Below are 24865 nucleotides of genomic sequence, written 5' to 3'. Positions count from 1 at the left end.
AGGCGGATTACCGCTCTCCAGTTTAATCATGTTGACATCTCGGAGAGTAGCCAACGCTCGTCCTCGGCGGCGCACGGCGAGGGGCTCCACGGCAGCGCGGGGTCCCCCGGTTGCGCCACGTGCCCGCGGGGACCAAACCGGGCTGGGGACGGGGACCCTGGCACAGGGAGGGGAGGACGTGGGACGTGCCAGTGCCATCAGGATGCCACCCTCACCGCCGTCGTGCCTCCCCGCAGGTTCACGGAGGCGGAGGCGGTGGTGATGGGCGACGTGACCTACGGCGCGTGCTGCGTGGACGACTACACGGCGCGGGCCCTGGGCGCTGACTTCTTGGTGCACTACGGTCACAGCTGCCTGAGTAGGTGACGTTCGGCCCTGGGGAGCGTGGTGGCTGTGCCCGGTTGTGGTCGAGGCAGTGGGGACAGTGGAGGCTGTGCCACCGCCGGTGCCATCGCGCCTGGCTGAAAGCACGTGGCCATGCCGAGCTGGTGCCCGGCCACGCTCAACGCCAGGCTTGGAGACTCAGCCCGGGGCTCGGATCCCTCTCCAAAGGGATTTCTGTCCTCCGGCCTCCACTGCCTGCGTTGGCCGAGGCCGGGCTGGCTGGGTCGCTGCCCGCCGGCAGGATTTTGGGAGCGGCACGGCGTGCGGAGCCTCTTCCCTCCCGCCGTGCCGCAGCGCCCGGCTCCATCCTGCTTGGCTGCAGCGGTGCCCAAATCGCAGCCCCGTGCCCTGGGCTCGCCCAGGAGCCTCTGATGGGGCCAGGGCCGGGGAAGGGGTCGGGGAAGGGGCCGGGGAAGGCGGCTTTGTGGGTGCAGCGCTGGCTGGAAGGGGAAGGGAGGAGGAGGAGGCTGCGTGCTCCCCAGGCGGACGGTACTCTGGATCCAGTTGCCATGGAAACTGCGCTGCTGTCCCAGATGCTGCTAACTTTGAAGTCCACCCAGGATGGAATCAGCCCAAAAATAACAATAAGACACTCCGGGTTTTAAGGTGGATCGGCGGAATTGCCGTGCCGAGCGGCGGGCTCGGCTCCGCCGCCGCGCTGCCGGCACCTCGCGGCCTTCCCGAGGGCAGGCAGGGGAAGGGGGACGTTTTATGGGGCTGCGCGAAGGGTTTGAAGGATGGCTCCGGGCTCCCTGTGAAATACTGACTTCCCGGTTGAGAGCTGTGTCCCGAAAGCCACGTCGGCGTGAGGGTTTGCGGTGATAAATATCTGCTCTAGGTGCTTTACCACCACAGTAACGGGGAATTTAAAAGGCCCGGTTTTCAGCCCGCTGTTAGTGAATTAACCACGCCAAGGGGCCCCTGTCGGGCTGCCCACGATGCTCTCGGTGCAGCCATCCCCGAGGGAGCCCCGTGGGTCTTCGTGGGGACACATCCCGGTGGCACGGAGCCGCCTTCCCCGTCCCCCCGGGCCCCCGCGGGAGGGAGTAATTTGCACTTAATTGTGATCAGGTGAAGAGCACCCAAATGGGAAGTGAGCGCGGAGCTGCGGATCGATGCGGACTCTGTGTACTTTAATTATTCACTTAATCGCGGTGACACAGGCTTCTTAGCACCGGGGGTAATTAGATTTGTGTTCATTGATCCCCCTGGGCTGCCGTTATCCGGAGAGAAACGAGCGGGTGCTCCCCCAGCCCGGGATGCCAGCGGTGCAGGGGGCTGGGGAGCCCACCCGGCCCGTCCTCACCCCCCCCCCCCCCCCCTTCCATCTCTTTCCAGTTCCCATCGACGCCACGCAGGGGCTGAAGATGCTCTACGTGTTCGTGGACATCAAGATCGACACGTCCCATTTCCTCGAGACCCTTCGCTTCAACTTCGCCCCGGGCGCCTCCCTGGCCCTCGTCAGCACCATCCAGTTCGTGTCGGCCGTGCAGGTGAGCTGTGGCTCCGAGCAGCCGCCGTAGCGTTGATCGAGTACTTTATAATAACTCTGATCAATGTTTCATGGCGGCACCCCCTCCCCGGCTCCCCCGGGAGCTGCTCTGTAAATGTCAGGGCAGGCGGTGGAGCACTTGGCATTTTGATGCAGTGCCGGCAGCGGCGGGGGAAGCTCCGGCAGCTCCGTCTGCCTGCTCCTCGGCTGGGCAGGGCGGGCGGAGACGAATGAGCCTCTTGAGCCATGTCTATCCAAACACGGGGCTGTTGAAGCGTTAAGCGTTTTCCCTCGGCTTCTAATTGATATGTTGGCCGAGCCCGGCCGAGCATCTCTGCTCCGCGGGGCCGATACCCTCTCTGAGCTGACCGGCTCCCCTGCGCCGCTGCCGTGTGCCCAAGAACTATTGGCACAGCCCTTGGGGCTGGCACGCTGCGGCTGTTGGGGTTGGGGTGCCCCCAGGGTCCCCAGAAACTTGAGGACCACCAGCCTTGGACACAGTGTGAATTTGGGGTCCATCACCCAGCTCGTCCCCGCTCGCTGACCCCGTGTCTCCGCAGGCGGCCGCGCAGGAGCTGCGCCCGCAGTACCGGGTGTGTGTGCCCCAGTGCAAGCCGCTGTCCCCCGGGGAGATCCTGGGCTGCACCTCGCCCCGGCTGGCGCAGGACACGGATGCCATCGTGTGAGTACCCCGGGTCCCCGAGGATGCCGTCGCGTGAGTACCCGCGGTCCCCGAGGACCCTGCAGCGCTCGCAGCGGGGCAGAGCTCCAGGAGCCGCGCACAGCACCCCCGTGTCCCCATCCCCAATCCCGTCCCCATCCCCACACTTCCCCAAACCCAGGGGTGCTTTCCCCAGGCTCAGCACTTTTGGGGAGAGCTTGGCCTGGGGCGCTCGTGGGCTGGGCTGGGCCCCTCCGGCTCTCCCAGCGCTGCTCCGAGCGGCGTCTGCTCGTAGCGCGGCCGAAATAATTGAGTCGTATATCAGAATAGATAATAGATGGAAGGGCGGGCGGATAATTGGAAAAGACAAATGGCCGGGGCCCAACATCACAGCAACATTAATTTTATTTAAGGACAGCAAATTAGAGGGAGCACTTCGCTTCCTATCACCTAATTATTTTAGGTAATGGAAATGCTTAATGTACTGTGAATACAGCGCGCCGCGGAATAAATAAATACAAGGACCCCACCCTTGGGGGGAGCCCGGCTGCGGGGGGCGAACCCCATCTCACCCACCGGGTGCAGGGCTCTGGCTTCGCCCCGTGCGGGGACCTGGCGGCGAGGCAATGCCTTTTCTGCTGTCCCCAAGGTCACCACGAGCGGGCTGGGACCCGGGTTGGCATCGCACGGCGTGAGCGGGTCCGTCCTGCTGCGGTGGAGCTGCACCACGGTACCTGCTGCCCGCCCAGGTGCTCGTGGCCGGCGTACCCGCGTCCTCCCCGCGTTTGTTATTTTCTTCTTTAGCCCGTCTCTGGGGCTAACTTTTGCAGACAAATTAGCTTTGATCTTCCAAAATGTCATTCTCCAATTAAGGGCAAAATCTAGTCAAGTTTTACGTCTGAATTCATTTTCCGAGCCCTCACTCCATTAGGGCAGCTGAATGAAAGGCTTTGAAATGTAATTGCTGACTTGAAATCCGATTAGAAATGGAAGCAGCAACGTCTATAACCAGCCGGAGAGACGGAGCAGCTCCCGGGCGCTGCTTCTGCTGCTCCGTGCCGGCGTGGGCGCCCCTTTTCGCCCCGCGAGCGGCTCTCCCTGCCCGCCCAGCACCTCCGCACCCCACGGGCTGGGGAATTGCTGGCCTGGTGCTGTCATCCCCCACCTCCTGCAGCTCTCCCTCCTCTCCTGCAGGTATTTGGGTGACGGCCGCTTCCACCTGGAGTCCATCATGATCGCCAACCCGGGGATACCCGCGTACAGGTAGGGGCACCCCCAGCCTCCATCCCCGCCGTGGCGGGGGCACCCCGATCCCCCCAGCACCCAGGGGTGGGCGAGAGGTGGGTGCTGTCCCCGTCGCCCACCCCGGAGACATGGGGCAGAGAAGGTGAGGGGCAGAGGGGAGCCACGCTGGGTGAGATGAACGCCAGCCATTTACTCCGGCTGAATATAAACATTTTGACAAGTACCTGTGAAAGCTCTTTGAGGTGCAGCCATTAAACTCCCCGGCTGCTGCAGGCAGAGGCCATAAAGCGTGATGATGAGGCTGCTGAAAGCAGATGAAATATCAAGAGCGAAAGGCTGGGCCCATTTGGTGAAATCTGAATTTCTTAGTAGGTCGTTTGTTACTAACGGGAGACGCGCGTCAGGTTTATGGCGCTGGGGAAGCTGCCGAAACCCGAGTGGGATTTGATTAAAATTCTCCTCGTCAAACAAAGCAACAAATCAAAGATATCTTCATAATTGATGAGCCAGGTTGGGGGGGGAGCCGAGCGGGGAGCAGAGCCCGGACCGGGTGCTGGGGGCTGCGACGGGAGCGTGGTCCCGGCCCCGTTGTGCCCCTCGTCCCCGTGCTGCGCCCTGACGAGCCAGCCGGGCCCTGCATTGCTTCGGCAGCTAATTAGCGCTAATTAGGAGGGGCAGCGGGGCTGCACGTGAGCCCGTCCAGTTGAGGGCTGAGCGCGGGTGTGCTCCGCAGGTACGATCCCTACAGCAAGGTCTTCTCGCAGGAGCACTACGCCCACGAGCGCATGCGCAGCGCCCGGCAGGACGCCATCCGCACCGCCGCCCGCGCCCGCTGCTGGGGGCTCATTCTGGGCACCCTGGGGCGCCAGGGCTCCCCCCGCATCCTGCAGGTACCCGCGGGGTCCCCTCATCGCCACGCAGGCTCCCTGGGGACACACGGGCACGGTCGGGGCAGGGGAGGGACCGGCTCGACCTCCCTCGCTGCCATCGATCCACCCCGGAGCCGCGCGGGCAGGGCAATTAGCAGCAGACGAGGGAGGCTGACCGAGGGCTCATTAAACGCTCCCCTCGCCGGGGAGAGCTGGCCAGCCGCGGAGACCCCCCTGGATGAGCGGCTCGGCAATTAATTCCCTCGTTTGCTTTTAATTGGATGAACTCCCGAGCGGGTTCACTTGTCCGTGCGGCCCGGCCGGGCGAGGAGAGCAAAACCAAAAAGTCGAAGTGGGGGGGGGGGGGGCGTCCTCCATACAGGCAGGGGGGGGTTTGGGGAAGGCAAAGTGCCCACGGTGGGCAGGGGGCACGGGCAATGGGGCGACGGATGGCGGCTCCGGAGGGTACGGCCGGCATCGCATCCTCCCGCAGCCTTTGGCCCTGCGGCAGGCGGGCATCCCGGGGCCGGCAGCCGCTAACGAGAACAGATTGTTGTCATTGAGCGGTAATTACTTCATTAGGCTGAGGCACGCGCTGGGGAGAGCCGCGCGGGAGCGAGATGGAGCCGCGGCCCCGTCACATGCAGCCGGGTCCCATGGGGCAGAGCTTTGGGGCTTGTCTGGTTTTCCCGATGCGCTGGGGATTTGGGGTCGTACGAGGCTCTCCTGACCCTTTAAACCTCCGCCCCCCCCCGGTGCCTTTTTCCCCCTCCTGCAGCACCTGGAGTCGCGTCTGCGTGCCCTGGGCCGGCCCTTCGTGCGGGTGCTGCTGTCCGAGATCTTCCCCAGCAAGCTGCAGCTCTTCCCCGGCGTGGACGCGTGAGTGCTGCCGGCCTCGGGGGGCCCCCAGCCCGGCCGTGCCCTGTTCCCTTGAGAAACCCCAAAGCTGCCTTGGGCTTAATTTAGCTCCTGGCCCTTGTTTGCTGTCCCAGAGGGTTCCTCTTTGTTGGTGCCCCCAAACCCTGTGGCGTCTCTTGGCCATGGGGCAAGAGGATGTAGGGGAGCAGCTCCCTGCGGTGGGTGTGTGGTAAGAAGCCTGTGAGCTGCCTGCAGCCCCCCTGGGGACCTCGCTCCCGACATGTCCCTGTCCCTCGCAGGGTGCTGGGGCTGTGGGGGCTCTATCCTGGATTATTCTCCCCAAAATGTCACTTTTCTCCATCACCTGCCGCGTCCTTGCCCTGCAGGTGGGTGCAGATAGCCTGTCCCCGGCTCTCCATCGACTGGGGGGAAGCCTTCAGCAAGCCGCTGCTGACGCCCTACGAGGTGAGCGACCCCCAGCCCGTTTTTGGGGGGTCAGACACCCCCTTCCCCACCCCCCACCCCTCTCCACCCCCCCCCACCCCCCCCCCCACCACGCTCAGCCCCTTGTCCCCTCGCAGGCGGCGGTGGCACTTGGGGACATCGAGTGGCAGCCGACGTACCCCATGGACTTCTATGCCAGCCAGTCCCTGGGGCCGTGGACGGCGAACCACAGCGCCCTGCAGCCCCCCGGCCGGCCGCCCAAGGTGGGCACCCCGCGGGTGGCGGCGTCCCCGCCGTGTCCCCCGGCCGTGGGTGGGTGGCAGGACGGAGGGGACAACGCCGTGCCGCAGGCGCCACCCTGTGGCTTCATCCCTTGTGAGCCCCTCCTCATCCTCACCCCCTTTCTCTCCCACAGGCGAAGCCCCCCACGCCCCTCGTCCCCGGGGATGGCGCCGAGGGGACGCACGGCCCCACCGACCCCGCTGACACTTGTGGGGACGTGGCGGGGGCGCAGCCCTGCAGCGACTGAGCACCAGCGGGGCTGCACCGGCTTGTGGGGAGCATCCCCGGTAGCAGCCCCATGAGGGGCAGGGAAGGGGCTGAGCACGGCCCTCGTCCCCACGGGGCGGCTCCGTGCAGCCCCCGTCGGGGCCGCCCCGTCCGTGCCCCCCCCCCGCCGCCATTTTGTCTCCCCGGCCTCCCTCCGCCAGGGGGCGCCCGAGGCGGGAGGAGGGGGGCGGGGCTCAGCCCGTAGTCCCGCCCCCTCCGCTTTTAACGCCGCCCAATCAGCTCGCCGCTTTTCGGCGGGAAGCGCGGAGCGGCCGGAAGCTCCCCGTCCCTCTTCCGGCGGGCGGGCGGGCGCCATGTTGGAAGAGCGGCCGCTGCGGCTGCTGGCGCTGCACGGGTACCGGCAGAGCGAGCGCCGCTTCCGCCAGCGCACCGGGGCGCTGCGCAAAGCCCTGAGGGGCCGCGCCGAGCTCGTGGCCTTCGACGCCCCTCACCTCGTGCCAGGCGGCGAGGAAGACGGCGCCGACGACGGCGACGACCCCCCCCGCGGCTGGTGGTTCTCCAGGCCCGGCGCCTTTGAGGCGCGGGAGGCGGCCGAGGAGCCGGCGGGGCTCGACGAGGCGCTGGCGGCCGTGGCGGAGGCGCTGGCGGAGCGCGGGCCTTTCGACGGGCTGCTGGGCTTCAGTCAGGGCGCGGCGCTGGCCGCCATGGTGTGCGCCTTGAGGGCCCGGGGCGACCCCCGCTTCCCCGTGGCCTTCGCCATCCTGGTGGCCGGCTTCGCCAGCCGCGCCCCGGCCCACGGGCACTTCTACCGGGAGCCCATCGCCCTGCCCACGCTGCACGTGGTGGGTGAGGCCGATGCCGTCATCGCCGCCCCCCTCAGCTTGGAGCTGGCGCAGAGCTTCGTGGAGCCCGTCGTCGTCACCCACCCCGGCGGGCACTTCGTCCCCGTGGGTGCGCCGCAGAAGAAAGCCTACCTGGACTTCTTGGAGCGCTTCCGCGCGGGGCAGGGGCAGGCTGAGCTGCCGGGAGCTGGGGCTGTTTGATAACGGCGTCTGTAATAAACGGGGCTCCAGCCGGGTGCATGCAGCTCGCTGTATTTCCCTGCGTTCCAGGGGGGCCGGAGAGGTCCTCACGACCTCCCTGTGCTAATACTGCAAAGGAGCAGTGTCAACTCTTCGTTACCTCCCTCTTTTGTCGCTCTCTTGGGTACACGGGTATGACAGCACGGAGGTTGTGGACAGGAGGGTGCCCTGGTTGTGTACTGGGGGCTCTCAGAGACAGGAACAGCCGTTCCAAAAACCAGTCTCAGCTCAGCCGAAGGAAATGAATGGTTGCAGAGCACACGGCTCTCGCGGCTTTATATTCCAAACGTTTGTGTTCTTAATATCCCGTGCAAAAGCTATTAAAGCAGCCTTCCAGGTGGTCTGGGTCTAGGAGAAGCTCCTCTCTCTGGCAGTGCCAGGGCTGGTAACCGTTTTCCTTTTAAGAATTAAAGTTCAGTGCTGGTTCAGCCGGTGTGAATTAAGAGCTCTGTTGTATCTTCTGCTATGCAGAATGCCTCGGACGAGAAAAAAACCCCGCCGTTGCTGCATCTCTGGCTTTGCTGTTTTCCAGAAGCACGCAGAAATCTGCTGTTATTGTTGCTCTAATTGTAGGCGTCCTGCTTGGCTGCTGCACCGCTTCAGCGCCGGGGTGAGCCGCTCTGAGCCCGCAGCCCAGCGGCGTTTCTGCAGCGTTGCGCCCAGGGCCGTGCCCGCAGCAGGGCCTCGCTGATGGCTCCTTTCCTCCGTGCTGCGCTGCAACCTGCTCGGCAAAGAGAGGCAGCTGATGAAACGGGTTCGTTTGCCCTCGGGGCTGCCGGGTGGGGGCCGCTCTCCCTTTTTTTTGCAGGATAGTGGGGCACAGCAGAGCGGGTGCGGTGCTGAGGTGATCCCGCAGCGGGCACCGAGCGCTGGGAGGGGACGGTGTGGGCACAGCGGTGCCGGCTGGGGCAGGAAGGGCCCGCTCGGGTCCGTGGGCTCCTTGCGCTCCCCAGGGCTGGCCGTGGGGAGCGGATCAGTCGACAGAAGCGCTTCCAGCGCTCACCCAGCCGCGAACAGACCTGGGAACTGCCGCGGGTTAAAGCCAACCGAGCAAAACCGAGCAGCTTTTAATTCGTGTGAGGTTTGCCCTCTGGTTTGCTGCCGCTTCGTGCGGCAGAGACAGCGGCAGGAGGACGTGGCTGTGTTCCCCCCGTGGCCCAGACCCGGGCTTGCGCCGCCCCAGAGATCTGAAGGGCGCGGGGGGGCTCCGTGGCTGCCTCATGGAGCAGTGCAGGGGTAAGGGGTGCCCGTCACCCCCTGTCCGCTGCGTCAGGGCTCGTTTGGGGCAGGAGGTTTGCAGCTTTTGGCCCTTGGGGACAGAAGCAACAGACAGATGGCTGCTGGGAGAGGCAGATGCACGCCTGCTGCCCTCCCGGCCCCTTCCCGAACGGTCGAAGCAGCGCTCGCAGAGCGGCGAGGCCTTTGTCCCCCCGGACCCGATCCGCCACGGAAGGACGGCAGCAGCCAGCGCTCGGCCGGCCCCGGCCGTGAGCCGCTTTAATTAGCGCAGAGCCGCAGCTCGCCGGGGCGGCACGGCGCGGAGGAGGCACTGCAGCGGTCTCCTGCTCGCCGCCGATGCGCTGCCCGGCCTGCAGCCCGCACTGCGGCCCCGCGGCCGCTCGCCCAGCACCTCCCCCGTGGCGCCCGCCCCCGCGGACTGCCCGCAGGAGGCACCGCGCAGCGGCTCGCCGCCGGTTTGGGGGGGGCCGGGGAAGGACCCGAGGGTGCGCGGTGAGTGGGCAGAACGGGTCCCGCGGGGACGCCGAGGGGGGGGGGGGTTGGAGAGGGATGGGGGAGGCTTTTTGGGGGTGCTCGGGTGCTGCAGCGCCTGCGCCCTGCTCCCGGGGACTGACGAGTATCGTTCTGCCAGGTGTCGGCCGCTGCCGAAGCTCGGAGCAAACAATAAACCCGGATAACCCCGACCTGCCTGCGTGAGGTGCGCGTGACCGGCGCGGGAGGGACCCTCGGCACCTGCCCGCCACGGCAGGAGGGAAGCGGCTCCTGCGGGCGTCCCCGCGGGCGGCAGCCACGCTCCCGGCCGCCCCGCGCCAGGCGGGTGGGTGACGTTTTTCCTCCACGCGGCTCAGCCCCCCCCCAGCCCCCTGCCACGCACCTTCTGCGCCTCGCTGTCGCTCCTGTGCCTGCCCGGGCGCCGCGAGGGGAAGGAGACAAACGGAGAGCTGCGAGCCTGGGGCAGGGGCGCAGAGCTCTTCCCCACCCCATCCTCCCTTCCCCTCTGTAGGGGCACGAAGAGTTGTTTTTTCCCCCAAAACTGCGTGTGGCGCTTGCGAAGGGCGCCGGGGGGCGGGTGATGACAGCACCCTGGGGCACGAGGGAGCCCTGGGGACAACCGGTGCCGTTACCCAGTGGCACGGGGGGCTCGGCAGGGGGACGTTTTCCCCCTTCTGTCCCCTCAAGGAGCTTCCAGGGCCCCCCGCTGCCCCCGCCAGCCCCCGGGGCAGGTGCCCCGCAGCCCCTCACACATCGCAGCTCCCCCCCCGGCACCCCCCGCCGCCCGGGCGGGATGCAGAGGGGGTGGGAAGAGCCCCCCCCGTCCCATCCCTCCCCGCCTCACCCGCAGAAGCTTCCAGTTGTGGCTGAGTCACTCCCGCCGTGGCTCCTTCCCTCCTTGTTTTCGATGGAAGTTTTCCATGGAAACCCACGCTGGGCCGGGCCGCGGGCTGGGATCAACACGGCTGAATCACAAAGCGCGTTTCGCCAGGCGCTGTCAGATGGTAACAACAGCGTGTGCCGCGCGCGGGCGGCGAGGGGACGGCCGCCGCACTGCCGCTGGGGGGGCAGCGGCACCCCCTCACCCCCTGCGTCCCCCCCACCCCGCCGCCGCCCACCCGGCAGTGGGTCACGGGCACGGCCGTCGGCCCGAAACCTTTTTCCTTTTTGGGGGCCGCGCGCTCTCCGCGGATCAATCCCGCCTGGGTACAGCCCGGCGGGGATCCCACCTGCGGCACGGAGGCAGAAAAATCCCAAATCCTCAGCCGTGGGCTCCCTGGGGGCGGCCTTACCCCGTCCACGCCGTGCCCCGGGATGCTCCAAACCACACCACGGGGGTTGCGTTTCCGCGGTGCCCGCAAGCACCGGCCTGATGTGCGGACAGCGAGTGGCAGCTCGGTCTCGCCGTGCCACCGGCCTCCTCGCCGTGCCACCGGCCTCCCGGCCGTGCCACTGGCCTCCTCACCGTGCCACCGGCCTCCCGGCCGTGCCGGGGAGCAGCACGGGAGCCGGGCGGGCTCCGTCCCTCGGAACTGGGCCCGGCCGCTTGGAACCGCGCTGGGGGCCGGCGTCAGAAATGGGTGATATTTTTCACGTGCTCTGGAAGAAAAACTTGAGTCCGAGGGGTGAGCGGGGGCGCTCGGCCTTCGGAACAGCAGCAGCGCGCGGCCCCCAGCCTCCGAGGGGCCCCCAGCCTCCGAGGGGCCGCGGTCCCCGTCCCCGGGACGCTGCCCCTCGCCTGGGGATGCGCTGGGGGGGTTTGGGGCCCCGAATTCCGCGGGGCCGTGGACGTGGTGGCGGTGCCCTCGCCACCGCGCTCTGCGCCCCGGGCACGGTCACGGAGGGTTTTCCCGGCGGCAAGGGGAGGTTTTGGGCACGCGTGGCACCCCGCTGCCCGTGGGTTCCAGGCTGGGGGGGACCGAATCCCCCCCCCCAAATCCCATTCCGGGTGGCAGCGCTGGGTCCCCACCTCGCCCCTTGGGGGTTGTCGGTGGGACTCCCTTGGGGACCCTCAGCCTGCAGGGCCCTCGTATGGGGGGGTTGTGTCCCCGATCCCACCCCGCACCCACCTGCGGGGGCCCGGCACCTCTCCGCGGGTCGCTGCCCCCCGCCGCCCCCCCTCCCGGGAGCCCCCCCAGCCGCCCCCCCCGGGCTTTGCCCAGCCGGTACCGGCTGCCTCCGGCTGCCCAGGGCCCGGTGCCCGGTGCCGGGGCGGGCCGGGCCGCTCTGACTGCGCCGCTCAGGAATCTCCTGGCCCCGGGAGGGGGGGGGGGGGGAAATTGTGCAACCTGTGCCCGCCCCCCCCCCCCCCACGGCCGCCTCCCGCCCCGTCGGGCCGCGCTCAGTCCCCGCCGCGCTGGTCCCGAGCCGGGCCGCGCTCCGCTCCCGGGGACCCCCCCCACAACTCCGGGACACCCCCCCACCTCCGGGACCCCCCCACAACTCCGGGACACCCCCCCCCGGGACCCCCCCTCCATCCCCTTTTCCCCCCCCCGGCTCCGGCTCCCGGTGCCGTCGGGGAGACGGTGGATGGCGGGGGGGTGGGGGGCACCCGAGCTCCCCTGGGAGCGGCGGCGGCCGGACGGGCAGGTGAGGGGGAAGGGGGTTGGGGGGGAGGAGGGGGGGGGGATTTTTTTTTGGGGGGGGGGGTCTCCGCTGTTCCCGGTGCCCAGGAGGAGCCGCTCCGCGCCCGCCCCCCCGAACAGTAAGAGTTGATGTGCGGCGAGCTGCACCCTGCATGTGAGCTCCTACTGCCGCGGGGGGCGGGCTGTACCCGACGGGACCCCCCCCCCCCCCGCACCCCCCCACCACAGCCCCGACGGGACCCCCGAGCCCCGGGAGGTTGGGAGGGGGGGGGGTGGGGGTGTTATGGGGTGGGTGTGGGGGTGGGGGTTGGGGTTTGGGGGGGGGGCCGCTGCTGCCGCGCTGCGAGTGCGCCGGGCCCGGCGACCATGGCTGTAGACTGTTACCCCCCCAGCAGCACAGTAACAATCTAAAGCCACGGTCGCCCGAGCGACGTCGGGGGGCGTCGTGGGGTCGGGGGTGGGGTTATGGGGTCGGGGGGGGGTTATGGGACTGGGGGGGGTTCAGCCGGAGCTTTGGAGACGGCGACGAGGCGGCCCCGCCACCGCAGCGAGCGCGCCCGCCCCACGCCGCGGAGGGGGGGGGTGGGGGAGGGGGCTCTGGGGGTGCGGAGGAAAAAAGTGTGTGTGTGTGGGGGGGGGGGTCCTCGGTAGCATCCTTCCCCCCCCCCTCCCTCCCCCTTCCCCAAATTCCCCCAGCCCTCCCGCCGGCCCCCACGCGTGTCCGCCCCGCCGTAGGGACGGCGCCACCCCTACCTGGGCTGCAGCGGGGGGGGGGGCGTCCGCCTTGGGGGGGGGGGGGCTCGGTGTCTGCGGGGAGCGGGGGGGGGAGGAAAGAGAAAGCGGGGGGTCAAGCGGCCTCCTCCCGGCCGGTGCCCCCCCCCCAGAAAACAAAAACAACCACCACCAAACCGCCCTTCCCCATCCCTCGGCGGCGCGGAGCTCCCCGGGCCGCCCCGACGGCTCAGCACTCGGGACAGCTCCCGGCCCCCCCCTACCCCAGCCCCAAAAAAACCCACCCCGGGGGGGTAGGGGGCTTCTCCGGCCGTTTCCCCCCCCCCTTCCCAGTGCCCCGACGGAGGCCGGCGGCGGCGGCGGTGCCGAGGGTCATGCTTCAGTAGCCATGACTGTAGACTGTTACTGGCCCGGCCGTACGCAGCAGTAAGCAGTCTAGAGCCAAGGTGCCGACGCGCTGACTTCGGGCTTTCCTCGACGGCGTCTCCGCGCTCCTCCGACGGCCGGGGTGAAAGCGACCGAGCTGCTGGGGGGGGGCGGGAGCCGACCCCGGGGTGGGGGGGGGACGGGGGACAAGGTGGTTGGGGGGGGGGGGGGGGTTGGAAGGGGCTGCGGCGCCCCGCTGGAGGGGTTCGGCGGGGGGGCCCCGTCGGGGCGGGATGCGGAGAGGGAGGAGGAGGAGGAGGAGGGGGCGGTAAAAAGGAGGGGGGGGAACCCGCAGCACGCGGCGAGGGGGGGAGGACGCGCGCACACACACACGCACGCAGGCACTGCAAAGCTGGACGGGGATGGGGGGGGGGAATGGGGGGGTTAAAGGGGGGGGGAGAAAGAAGCGGCCGGGCCCCCCCCCGTGCGCCCCCCCGGGGCGGCTCCGCGCACAGCGCCCGCCCCCGCGCCCCGCCCCCGCCGCACGTGGGGCTGCGCCAGGCGGCCCCGCGCTCCCCCCCCCCCGCCCGCCGCAGAGCCCCCCCCCCAAGCACCGGACACCCCCCCCCGGACCCTGACACCCCCCCCCCACAACCCCCATCCCTCTCCCCCGCACCCCCCGACGGGCAGGTGCAGCTCCCCGCGCCCCCCCCTTTCCCTCCGCTCCCCCCCCCCCTCACTCCGAGCTCGGTCCCTGCTTACCTGGGGGGGGGGGGGCCCGGCCCTGCCGGTTCCTTACCTCGCCCCCCCCCCTCCTCCCGGAGCATCCCGGCCCGGTGCCGGTTCCCCGGCGGGGCCCGGTGCCGGTGGCGGTGCTGCGCTGTCCGCAGCGCGCGGGGCTTTTATAGGGTCGGGCTCGTAGTAACGGGGATCTCGGCTCATTCATAGAAAAGCAGCAACCTACACAATGACGTGAGCGCTACGTCAGCGAGGAAATTTAGGGAACGGGAAGACGCTACTATTTATATCGGCCCGGGGGGGGGGGGGGGGCAGCGGCCCGCAGGTGGGTTGGGGGGGGGGGGGGCTTGGGTCCTATCGGGACCCCCCCCCCCAACCCTTCATCCCCGGTTCCCCCCTAGGGTGGCAGCCCCCAGCCCCAGCATCCTTCCTCCTGCGGCCCCTTGGGGGGGGGCCTTGCACCTCTCCGGGGGGGGGTCCGGCACCCTGGTGGGTGTCACACCCCCCCCCCCATCCCCGACCCACCTCCCGGACCCCCCCCGAATGGTGTCCCCCCCCCCCCCAGCCCTGCTGCTGGCAACGTGTGGGGCTGCCATTTGGGGTAAAGGGGGTGCACGAGGCCCCAGGGGTGCCCAGCCCCCCGCGGAGCAGCCTTGGGGGGGGGGTCTGCGGGGGGGGTGGGTGCCCCCTGCCCACCCAAAATAACTCCCTGGCAGCACCCGTCCCACCGTCCTGGCTGCCCCCACCGCGAGCCCCTGCAGGCCTTGGGGGGCCGTGAGCACCCATGGGTGCCAGCCCCGTGCCCTGCAGGAGGTTGGGGCAGCACAAAGTGTGTGAGTGTATTTTTTTTGGGGGGGGACGTTTAGAGATTCCTCCCCCCCCCAGCAGCTGCCCCATTGCAGCACGCTGTTACCCTGACCCCCCCCCCATTCTCCAGCCTTGCAGGGAGCACGGCGCACGTTCCCCCTGGGGCTGAGCACCCCAAAACCATTTTTATTTTTCGGGGGGGGGGGGGGGGGCACGATCGGGCAGGCCGGGGCTTCACATCCCCAATTCACCCCCCCCCCCCCAAACTCCATCCCCCCTGCCTCCCCCAGGCTGAGCCTCCAGCCGGGTGGGACACCGTGGTGGGGCGGTGGGGGGGGGGGGGGGGGCTTTTCCCCGGTGGCTCCCCAGGATGAACCCCCCCCCCCCCCATCTTGTCCCCCCCCCCGATTGCTGCCGGAGCCTTCTGACCTCACTGTGCTCCGGCGGAGCATCACAGCGGTCGCCACGGCAACAGCGGCGTTGTCATTGACAGCAGCAGCAGCCGCTGCGCAGGGCCGCGCGCTGCCACGACCCCCCCCCAAAAAAAAATAAAATAAAATTTAAAAAAATATATAAAAAAAAAAAAACCTCCCCCTCCGCTTACACCCCCCAAACGGACCCCCCCCATCCCTCTCCCTCCCCCCCTCCGCAATCCGTTCAGATGCTCGCCCCCCCCTAAAAAAAAAAAAACCCTCTTCGCCCTCTCTCCCGTAAAAATTAGGGACCCCCCCCCCAAATTACGACCTCCCCCTAAATTACGGACCCCCCCCCCAGTGTGTGTGTCCCGCCTCCCCCCCCCCCTTTTTTTTTTTTTAATCCCCCCCCCACCCGCAGTCGGGGAATGGGAGCAGCGGCTCCCGCCCGCCCCGTCGGGGCTCTCCGGTTTGGAGGCGCCGCTGCCGCAGCGCTCCCCGCCGCAGCCGTGACTCAGCCCCGGGATTAGTCAGCACCGGGGCCGGCCCACCGGCAACCGGCTGCGCAGCGCCTCCCCCGGAGCACCGCCGCCCCCTCCGGGACTGGGGGGGGGCCGCATTTTGCCCCCCCCTTCCCCACACCTCGCTCCTTCCCACGGTCCCCCGACGCGCACTGCGTGCGCGTCGGGGGACCGTGGGAAGGAGCGGGGTGTGGGATGAAGTCGTGTGCCCCCCCACCCCAAAATGTCCCCGAGGGGGGGTGGTGGTGACGGGGGGGGGGGGAACATCCCGGAGCGCGGCCCGTTGCTGCCATCTCGTGGGCTTTGCAGGCTCTGTTCCCTTTTCCCTCCCCCCCCCACCCCATATAACCACCGCGGTCCCGTCGGGGGAGCTCCCCTTGGATAGGGGCGCCCGGGGGGGGGGGGGTCCCGCGGTGCGCAGCGCGTGGGTCACGCGTGGGGAGCTGGTAAGGGGGGGGGGGGGGTGAAAAAGGGGGGGAGGGTAGCACAAGAAGGGGTCCTCACCATCTTGAGCATCGCCCTACAAGGTGTTCCTACTGCCCCATGGAGCATCGCACCAAAGGGAAGGGGTCCCATCACCCCGCTGAGCATCACCCCACAGGGAAGGGGGTCCCATCTCCCTGCCAAGCATCACCCCACAACGTGTCCTATTACCCCATGGAGCATCACCCCAAAGGGAAGGGGTCCCATCACCCCGCTGAGCATCACCCCAAAAGGAAGGGGTCCCATTGCCCTGCCAAGCATCACCCCCACAAGGCATCCTACTATATCCCATAGAGCATTGCCCCAAAGGGAAGGGGTCCCTTCACCCCACTGAGCATCACCCCACGATGTGTTCTACTGCCCCTCAGAGCATCACCCCAAAAGGGTCCCATCACCCCACTGAGCATCACCCCAAAAAGAAGGGGATCCTATCACTCCGCTGAACATCACCCCACAATGTGTCCTGCTGCCTCACAGAGCATTGCCCCAAAGGGAAGGGGGGTCCCATCACCCACTTGAGCATCATCCCACAATGTGTCCTACTGCTCCACGGAGCGTCACCTCAAATGGACGGGGTCCCATCACCCTGCTGGGCATCACCCCACAACGTATCCTGCTGCTCCACAGAGCATCACCCCAAAGGGAAGGGGTCCCAGCACCCCGACAAGCATCACCCCAAAGGGAAAGGGTCCCATCGCTCACTTGAGCATCCCACAACATATCCTGCTGCCCCACAGAGCGTCGCCCCAAAGGGAAGGGGGTCCCAGCACCCTGCCAAGCATCACCCCACAGCGAAGGGCTCCTGAGGGTCACCCTGCAGGGCCAGGATCCCACCGCCCCATTTCACAGCACCCCACAAGGAAGGGATCCCCCTGAGCCACAAAACATCGCCTTGCAGGGATGGGGCCCCTTGTTTAGCCAAGCATCACCCCAGAAAAAAGGGGTCCCATCACCCCAACAAGCACCAACCCCCCCCCCCCAGAAAGGGGTCCCTCTCCCACCCCAGCACCACCCCGCAATTAGGGTGCTGTGTCTCTCTCTGCCCTTCCTGCCCCCCAAATAAAGATCCTGTGGTTTTGGGGGACACCGGGCACACCGGGAGCACCTGGCGGGGCTCAGCTCAGGCACGAGGCAGCCCCAACCCCACGACTCCCCCAGCCGGGAGCCGCTCAGCACCGCCACGAGTTTCATGGCCCGGCGATGCTGGGGGGGGCGACGCTCAGCCCCCCGCGATGGCCAGGGCCACGCAGGGGCCACGCGGGGGGCTGCCGTGCCCCCCACCCCCGGCACCGCCGGGAAAATGAAGTGCGAGCTGCCAGCGGGGGCTCCAGGCTCCTGGCGGTGCCGGATGCGGCCCGGCTGGCCAACGCGCCGTAATCGAACACATGTGTGTGGGCTTCGGGGAGAGGCTGCGCTGGGAAACAGGGCCCTGCGGAGACCGGGGGGCTGTATCCTGTCCAAAAGCCCAGGTCCCACATGAAGCCAGGCATGCGAGCGCGATCCAAACCACAGCTGGATTTGAACCGAATCTCCCAAGCATCTGGGCTAATTTGCTGCGCCGTGATTGATCGTGGGGAGGGGGGCACGGGCGGGAGACGCTCCAGCGCAGACCTCCCAACAGAGCCAATGACTTAACCAGAGCTGTTTCCAATCTGCGCAGCACATTGAGGCGAAAATGCCCCTTTCCTGCGCGCTCCTGGGCGCCCGCGCTGCCTCCTCCCGCAGCCGCTTGCGCAGGATGCGACCGGGGCAGGGGATCGCCCTGAGCTCCCCAGCCCACCGGGGCTGAGCTCCATCCCCGGGGCTGAGCTCTGTCCCCGGCGCCAGGACCCCCTCAGGGTGGCAGGATGGGACGAGAAGGGTCCTTCGGTGCCCCCCACCGCCCACCCCAGCCCCTGCCCTCCCCGGGTGACGGGTGAAGAGGTGCAGAGGGTGGAGGGGTTGCAGGTTCCGCGCTCCCTGCCCCGAGTTGCTGCCCCGGGGGCTCAGCATCACTCAGCAGGTAGCTGGGGCAGCCCTGGGTCCCGGCCGGCCCCGGGGAGGGAGCTGTCTGGGAGCCGCTGGCTGCCGTGATTTATGCAGCGCAGCCCCGTAAATTACCCGGACGGAGCCCGCGGGAGCCATCGCTCACAGCGACGTCCAGAGCTCCCTGCCAGAACCTGAAACACTTCCAGCCGTTAATTGAACAGGAGAAAAAAAAATAAAAAAAAAAAAAGGAAGAAAAAAAAAAAAAGGAGGGAAATTAGTGCCCGGGGAGCTGAGATTAAACCACGGCTCTGCGCTGAGGCTCGCCTTCGTCCCGCTCCCAGGATCCTGACGGGCCCGTGGGTGTGAGCCCAGGATGGGGGCTGGGGACAGGACGGGGAGGGATTTGGGGTGCTGTCCCCTCACCTGGGACATGCTCGCTGCAGGGTCCCCTCGGGCAGGGCAGCAGCCGTGCCGCCGTGCCCAGGTCCTGGGGTGGTGGCCCCAGCCTGTTTGGGACATCCCGGCTCTGCGGGTGCCCGTGGCCGAGCTCCCGGTGGCGCTGAGCCCCGAGGGCATTTTTGGGGAGCAGCCACACGCGTGGCAGTGCCCATCCCGCCAGCCACAGCACGCCGCGAGCACCCAATTCCCACTGGGGACAGCGCCAAGGCCACCACTGCGGGTCCCCAGCACCGGCTCCTGCTCCCCAAGGGCCCAGGGGTGGGTGATGGGGTGAGACCCCCCCCCCAAAATCGGGGAGGGGGGGGTGGCCGATGCTGGGGGCACCCTGCCCTGGCGGTGGGGTGCCAGCAGCCACCCTGGAGGTGCTGTGGAAGCCACGGCCCCGGGCTTGCGCAAGCGGCTGCGGCCGTGAGAAAGGAGAAGCGAAAGAGCGAAGCGAGAGGCAGCGCCTGCGGTCGGGGGCAGCCGGGCTGCGCCCCCCCCGGCCCAGCAGATATTTCGGTGCGGAAGGGGAGGGGGGGTGACACACGAGGTGAGGGTGTTGCCCCCCCCCCCCCCCCCTTCCCGCACCACCGCAGCTCCCCGGCCCACCCCAAGCCGCCACCGCTGCTGCCGCACATCTGGGCGCCAGGGCTGTGCCCCCCCCACTTTGTGCTCCCCCCCCCCCCCACCAGCGGCAAATCAGGGCCGGCTGAGCCCCCCCCCCCCCCCCCAGCACCCCCCCCCCCGACGGCTCTTCCTTGCGGGGCACCCTTAAAAAGGCGGAGGCGGCGAGGGGGGGGGGGGTCACGTCGAGGTATCCCACCGGGGGCCACCCTTCCTTCCAAGGCAGCACCGGAGGTGGCGGGGGGGACACCGGGGGAGCACCCCCCCCCTTTAATAAAAAAAAAAAACCCACCACCCTCCGACCTCCTCTCCAAAACCCAGCCCCGCCGCCACCACGGGACGCCCCGTCGGGGCGGCCGCGCACCTGCACGGGGAGGAGCCGCGGGTGTTCCCCCCCCCCCCCCCCCCCACCTCCGCGTCCCCTCCTTCCCCTCCCGGTCCCCCCCCCCCCCCCGGCCCCTTCCGAGCCCCGACGGGGGGGGTTGGGGGGGGGCGGAGCGCGGCGGGCGCCGCTAGATGGCGCCCCACGAACGGAGCCGGGCCGCGGGCAGGGAGGCGGCGGCGGCGGCGGCGGCGGGGGAGCCGCGGGGTAGGTGCCGTCGGGGCGCTGCGGCCGCGCCGTCGGGGCTCACCTGGTGATGGGAGGGGAAAAGGGGAGCCCGGGAGAGGACCCAGCGAGGGTTAACGGGGGTCGGGAGTCCCCCCCCCCCCCCGGGGGGGGGTGTTCACCACTGTGGGTCCGGGCAAAGCGTGTGTGTGTGTTCCCCCCCCACTCCCTTTGCGCCCCCGAGGAGCGGGAGCCCCGAAGGGGCGGCGGGAGCGGGCGGGAGGCGGCGCCGCCGTTCCTCTCGCTCCCGCCGGGGCGGAGGGGAAAAGAGGGCTCGGAGAAAGGAGGAGGAGGAGGAGGAGAAGAAGGAGGAGGAGGAGGAGGAGGAGGAGGGGTGGGGGGGGCCCGGCTCTGGCGTGCCCCGCCCGGGGAGGGGAGGAGGAAACCTCCCGCCGTCCCTTTAACAGCCAGCGGCGCTGCGCGGAGTTCAGGCCGGGGTCAGGGGGAGTTCGCAGCCCGGGTTTCACCTCCGAGCTGGCGGCGCCGGGAGCCCCGAGGAGCCGCCGCCGCCGCCGCCCGCTCCGAGGGGCGCACGGGCGGCCGGGAGCGCCGGGCATGGAGCGGCGGCGGCGGGCGGAGGGCAGCGCCCGGCGGCGCCCCCCCCGGGGCTGAGCCATGAGAGTCCACCGAGACCTCGGCTGGTTGGCGGAGGCCACCGGACGCCCAGGTAAAAAAAAACAACAAAAAAAAGGCGAACGGCCCCGCTCGGCGGCACCCACCGCGGTGGGGAGAGGAGGGGAGGGGGGGGGGGGACCGGCACCGGAGGGGAGGCGGGGAGGGGAGGTCCCCTTCTCCCCCCCCCCTCACCCTGCATCCCCCCCCCCGCCCCGCGCCCCCCTCTCCTCTCTCCCCGGCCGTCCCCCCGCTCACCTCGGGGCGGGGGGGGGGGGGTGGGGGGGGGAAGGAAACGGGGGCGGGGGGCGCCGGGGGCACGGCCGGCCGCCTCCCGGGACCGGGGCGCATAAGAGCCGGGGAGGCGCCGCGGGGAGCCGGGGCAGCGGCGCGGCGCAGGTAACGGCGAGAGGCGGCCCCGGGGGGGCGGCCGGGCCCCGCTCCGCTTCTCCCCGCTGCTCGGGGGCTCCGGGACGGCCCCGTTTTACCCCCCCCCGCCCTCACACCTCCCTCCGTACCCCCCGTCCAGCTCCCCCGGTGGGGCCGGCAGGTGGGAGCGGGGAGCCGGGGCGCTGCCGGGGCGGCGGGGCCGGGGCGCGGCGCGGTGCTGGAAGCTGCCGCGGGTGATGTCACTTTCTCCAAAATGCCTCCGGGGGTTTTAACCCCCCTTCCCCGCCCCCCCGGCCGGCGAGAAGCGAGCCCCGATATAAGCGGTGGCACGGGCGAGGCGGCGCGCAGAGCGCCCGGGACGCGGCGGCGAGCGAGGGGCCGGGGCCGGGGCTGGGGCTGGGGCCGGGGCCGAGCCCCCCCGACCCCCGAGGTGGTGGCCGAGCCCCCCCCCCCCCCTCCACCTCCACGCGTGGGCTGAGCCCCCCGACGTGCTGGCCGAGCTCCCCCCCAAGCCGTGGGCCGTACGCCCGGGCGGGGGCGCGCGGGGCTGGCGGCGGAGAGCTGACGGGGGCCGTGTGTTGCAGGGCGGCGGGCGAGGAGCGCGATGCTGGACGCCATGGAGGTGCCGAGCCACTCGCGGCAGCTGCTGCTGCAGCTGAACACGCAGCGCACCAAGGGCTTCCTGTGCGACGTGATCATCGTGGTGCAGAACGCGCTCTTCCGCGCGCACAAGAACATCCTGGCGGCCAGCAGCGCCTACCTCAAGTCGCTGGTGGTGCACGACAACCTGCTCAACCTGGACCATGAGATGGTGAGCCCCGGCATCTTCCGCCTCATCCTCGACTTCATCTACACCGGCCGCCTGGCCGAGTGCGAGCCGGGCGGCGAGCAGAGCCTGGGCGCCGTGCTGGCCGCCGCCAGCTACCTCCAGATCCCCGGCCTGGTGGCGCTTTGCAAGAAGAAGCTGAAGCGCAGCGGCAAGTACTGCCACCTGCGCGGGGGCTACGCGCCCTACAAGCTGGGCCGGGGGCTGCGCGCCGCCACGCCGGTCATCCAGGCCTGCTACTCGGGGACGCCGCGGCCCGTGGACCTGCCGCCCGTGGAGCCGGCGGCGCCGCTCAACACGCAGTGCGGGGAGCTCTACGCCTCGGCCTCGCAGGGCACCCCCCTGCACCCCCACGGGCTGTGCCCGCCCGAGCGCCACTGCTCGCCGCCCTGCGGCCTCGACCTCTCCAAGAAGAGCCCCACCGGCCCCTCCGCCCAGCTCCTGCCCACCGACCGCCTGCTGCCCGGCGAGCCCCGCGAGCCCTCGCTGCCCCCGCGGCACGACAGCCCCCCGGTCAGCGCCGGCCTCCTGGCCGGCCACCCCGCCTCCTACAAGGACTCCCCGCCGGGCGGAGAGCCGGGGGGGCACCCCCACGCCTCCGACCCCTTCCGCAGCACGCCGCCCTGCGCCGAGCCCCCCCTGCCCCGCGGCGACGGGCGCGAGCTGATGTACCGCTGGATGAAGCACGAGCCCCTGGGCCCCTACCTGGACGAGGGGGAGGCGGAGAAGGAGCTGGAGCGGGAGGAAAAGGCCGAGTCGCCGCCCGCGGCGCCGCAGCCCCGGTACCCCAGCGTGGAGAGCAACGACCTGGAGCCCGATAACAGCACGAGCGAGGACACGGGCAGCAGCGAGGGGCCCTCGCCCGGCGACGCGCTGGACCGCTACTGCAACCACCTGGGCTACGAGCCGGAGAGCCTGGGCGACAACCTGTACGTCTGCATCCCCTGCGGCAAGGGCTTCCCCAGCTCCGAGCAGCTCAACGCCCACGTGGAGGCCCACAACGAAGAGGAGCTGTATCACAAGGCGGCGGCGGAGCAGGCCGTGCCCTTCCTGGACAAGGGTGGCCCGGGGCTGGGCGACATCCTGCGGCCCTACCGCTGCTCGTCCTGCGACAAGTCCTACAAGGACCCGGCCACGCTGCGGCAGCACGAGAAGACGCACTGGCTGACGCGGCCGTACCCCTGCACCATCTGTGGCAAGAAGTTCACGCAGCGTGGCACCATGACCCGCCACATGCGCAGCCACCTCGGCCTCAAGCCCTTCGCCTGCGACGCCTGCGGGATGCGCTTCACGCGCCAGTACCGCCTGACCGAGCACATGCGCATCCACTCGGGCGAGAAGCCCTACGAGTGCCAGGTGTGCGGCGGGAAGTTCGCGCAGCAGCGCAACCTCATCAGCCACATGAAGATGCACGCGGCCGGCCCCGATGGCAAAGCCAAGCTGGACTTCCCCGACAGCGTCTACGCCATGGCCCGGCTCACCGCCGACCAGCTGGGGCTCAAGCAGGAGAAGGCGGCCGAGCTGCTCTCCCACACCTCGCACTTCCTCAGCGACCCCAAGGCCATGGAGAGCCTCTACCCGTTGGCCAAGTTCACGGCCGAGCACCTGGGGCTGAGCCAGGACAAGGCGGCCGAGGTGCTGGCGCAGGCTCCGCACCTCCACGCCGATGCCGCCCGGACCATAGAGCGCTACTCGCCCCCCTAGCGCCCGCCGGGGGCCGCACCGGCCCGGCCGGGGGGCCCGTGGGGCTCCTCGTGCCCCTGCCTCCCCGCGCGGAGCTGGGGGGCGGAGGTGGCGGGTGCTCGGCCCCCGGCGCTGCCGCCGGCCCCGGAGAACTCGCTCGTAGCAGAAGGTCCCATGAGAGCTGCCCCGGGCCGGCTGGATGGCGTGTCCTGCGAAGAGCGCCGGGCGCCCCAGCTCGCCTGGGAGCAGCCGATAATTCAGGGACTGCCCTCGTGGCTCGGCCGCCCCCTCGCCGCCGCCGGGCCCCGCGGCGGCTCCCGGGACTGGGGCGGGAGGCGAAGCACAAGCTGTGACGCCGGGCTGAGCCTCGAGGCTTTGGAGGACATGAGCCCGCTCCTTACCTCGCGGCCATCCCCCTCTCTGCCCCCACGGGGTGAGGGGGGACGCCCTCGGCAGCCCCCCGCATCGCCCCGGCCCCGCGGCGGGACCCGCCCGAGCTCGGTTTTGCTGCGACGGGACCCGGACTGTGCCGCCTCGACCGCCGCGGGCCCGTGAGTAGTTCATCCATCGCAGCCGGAGCGATGCCTCCGAGCTGCCGGCGGCCTCCGGGAGCGGCGAGCAAGGCGGGGAGGTGCACGCCGGCCTCCCCCCGGGAGCTCGGGGACGGACTGACGGAGGGGCCCGAAGGGTTTCGCGGGGTGGGAGGGAAGGCGGCCGGGTCCGTGCCGTGGCCGTGGCCGGGCGATGCTCTTCGATCCGGAGCGGCACTGACCTCCTGGCCCCGACCCCGCGGCTCGGCGGGCACCCCGCGTTTTCGGGAGGTGGGGCAGGGCCTGTCACAGACTGAGCCCCTGCGCCCTGCCCCAGCAGGCGCCTCGCCATCAGGGATGCCCGGGGCCCCGTGGGGCTGCGGGACCCGCGGGGGCAGCCGGGGAGCCGCCGTCCTGGGGGGGCTTCGCCCTCGGGCCGAGCCCGGCGGCCTCTCACCTCTTTTTGCCAAAGATCCCCGTTCCCAGCGCAGCTGGGTCGGGTCGGGTTTGGGGGGGAGCCCGGGCCAGGAGTTTATGACAAAGACAAAGCGCTCGGGTTTGTCAGCTACGCGGACGTGGGCAGCGGAGGCGCGGGGCCGCGGGAAGGGGCAGGGGGGGCCGGGAGCTGCATGGGGAGAGCCGAGCGTGGCCCCGGGGAGGGAGGCGTGGAGCTGCCCCGGGCTGGGCTGCACTGACAGGGGGTCGAACCCCCACGGGGCACCCCTGCTGCCCCAGCACCCCTCTTGTGCCTTCCGTTTGGTGCCCCTCCTCCGAGTCCGGACCCCCCCCTACCCCTGGCCCGGGCCACGACCCCTCTGCCTGGGGCTAATGTGAAGCTTCTCCCCCCCCCCCCCCCCCGCGCCCCCTCCTCTCCTTTGCACACGAGGCCCCGGGGCAGTGACCGGCCCCAGCCTCGCAGCCACTGTGCCTTAGCCTGCGCTGGCTGCTCCTGCCCGTGGCGCACCCCTCGCACCCCCCAGGCCTCTGTTCCCAGCTGGGGACGGGCAGGGGGAGCCTGGTCGGGTCCCTGCCGGGCTGCCCGGGTCCCCCTGGGGCTCGCCAGCACCCGGCTGGAGCTGCCGTGGGGCGCCCGTGCCCCGTTCAGGGGCCAAGCACCGGCAGCAGCTGCACCCGAAGCACAGCTGGAAGCGCCCAGCGGGGCCGCCGGCCGGGTCTGTATCACGTCCGATTTGTACACGGGCTCCTCGCCCTTTTTTCTATAGTCGAAACGGAACGAGCAATAAAGTGACATTAACACGCGAA

At 69.8% G+C, this 24865-nt stretch overlaps 4 protein-coding genes across 5 annotated transcripts in view; 3 read left to right on the top strand and 1 right to left on the bottom strand.

Moving 5' to 3' along the window:
- Positions 1 to 7549, top strand: part of DPH1 (diphthamide biosynthesis 1) — a 17849-nt gene extending 10300 nt beyond the window's left edge. The window contains exons 4-12 of the mRNA XM_083806727.1: positions 237 to 358; positions 1723 to 1877; positions 2437 to 2558; positions 3732 to 3800; positions 4516 to 4672; positions 5430 to 5530; positions 5896 to 5974; positions 6091 to 6216; positions 6369 to 7549. Coding sequence (XP_083662853.1) covers positions 237 to 358; positions 1723 to 1877; positions 2437 to 2558; positions 3732 to 3800; positions 4516 to 4672; positions 5430 to 5530; positions 5896 to 5974; positions 6091 to 6216; positions 6369 to 6482 — 1045 coding nt within the window. The 3' untranslated portion in view covers positions 6483 to 7549. The remainder of the gene's footprint in view (positions 1 to 236; positions 359 to 1722; positions 1878 to 2436; positions 2559 to 3731; positions 3801 to 4515; positions 4673 to 5429; positions 5531 to 5895; positions 5975 to 6090; positions 6217 to 6368) is intronic.
- On the bottom strand, positions 6799 to 13786 carry LOC310884376 (uncharacterized protein; the record flags this gene model as incomplete). The annotated part of the gene is made up of 4 exons (XM_083806089.1): positions 6799 to 8266; positions 9659 to 9885; positions 10121 to 10733; positions 13759 to 13786. 4 exons carry the CDS (start codon positions 13784 to 13786, stop codon positions 8145 to 8147), a joined length of 990 nt encoding a protein of 329 aa, XP_083662215.1. The 3' UTR covers positions 6799 to 8144.
- OVCA2 (OVCA2 serine hydrolase domain containing) lies at positions 6817 to 7549 on the top strand (the record flags this gene model as incomplete). The annotated part of the gene is made up of 1 exon (XM_083806756.1): positions 6817 to 7549. One exon carries the CDS (start codon positions 6817 to 6819, stop codon positions 7504 to 7506), a length of 690 nt encoding a protein of 229 aa, XP_083662882.1. The 3' UTR covers positions 7507 to 7549.
- Positions 11844 to 24865, top strand: HIC1 (HIC ZBTB transcriptional repressor 1). Of its 2 annotated transcripts, none has more exons than XM_083806698.1 (2): positions 11844 to 11865; positions 21148 to 24865. In XM_083806698.1, exon 2 carries the CDS (start codon positions 21168 to 21170, stop codon positions 23091 to 23093), a length of 1926 nt encoding a protein of 641 aa, XP_083662824.1. In that variant the 5' UTR covers positions 11844 to 11865; positions 21148 to 21167; the 3' UTR covers positions 23094 to 24865. The 2 variants fall into 2 exon arrangements, with proteins under 2 accessions (XP_083662824.1, XP_083662823.1); XM_083806697.1 differs by lacking the exon at positions 11844 to 11865 and adding an exon at positions 19980 to 20228.

The sequence above is a fragment of the Anser anser genome (genome assembly GCF_964211835.1).
Source record: "Anser anser genome assembly, chromosome: 20".
Taxonomy (NCBI): Eukaryota; Metazoa; Chordata; class Aves; order Anseriformes; family Anatidae; genus Anser; species Anser anser.
Note: the sequence above shows the minus strand (reverse complement) of the source record. Positions and strands in the feature narration are given on the sequence as shown.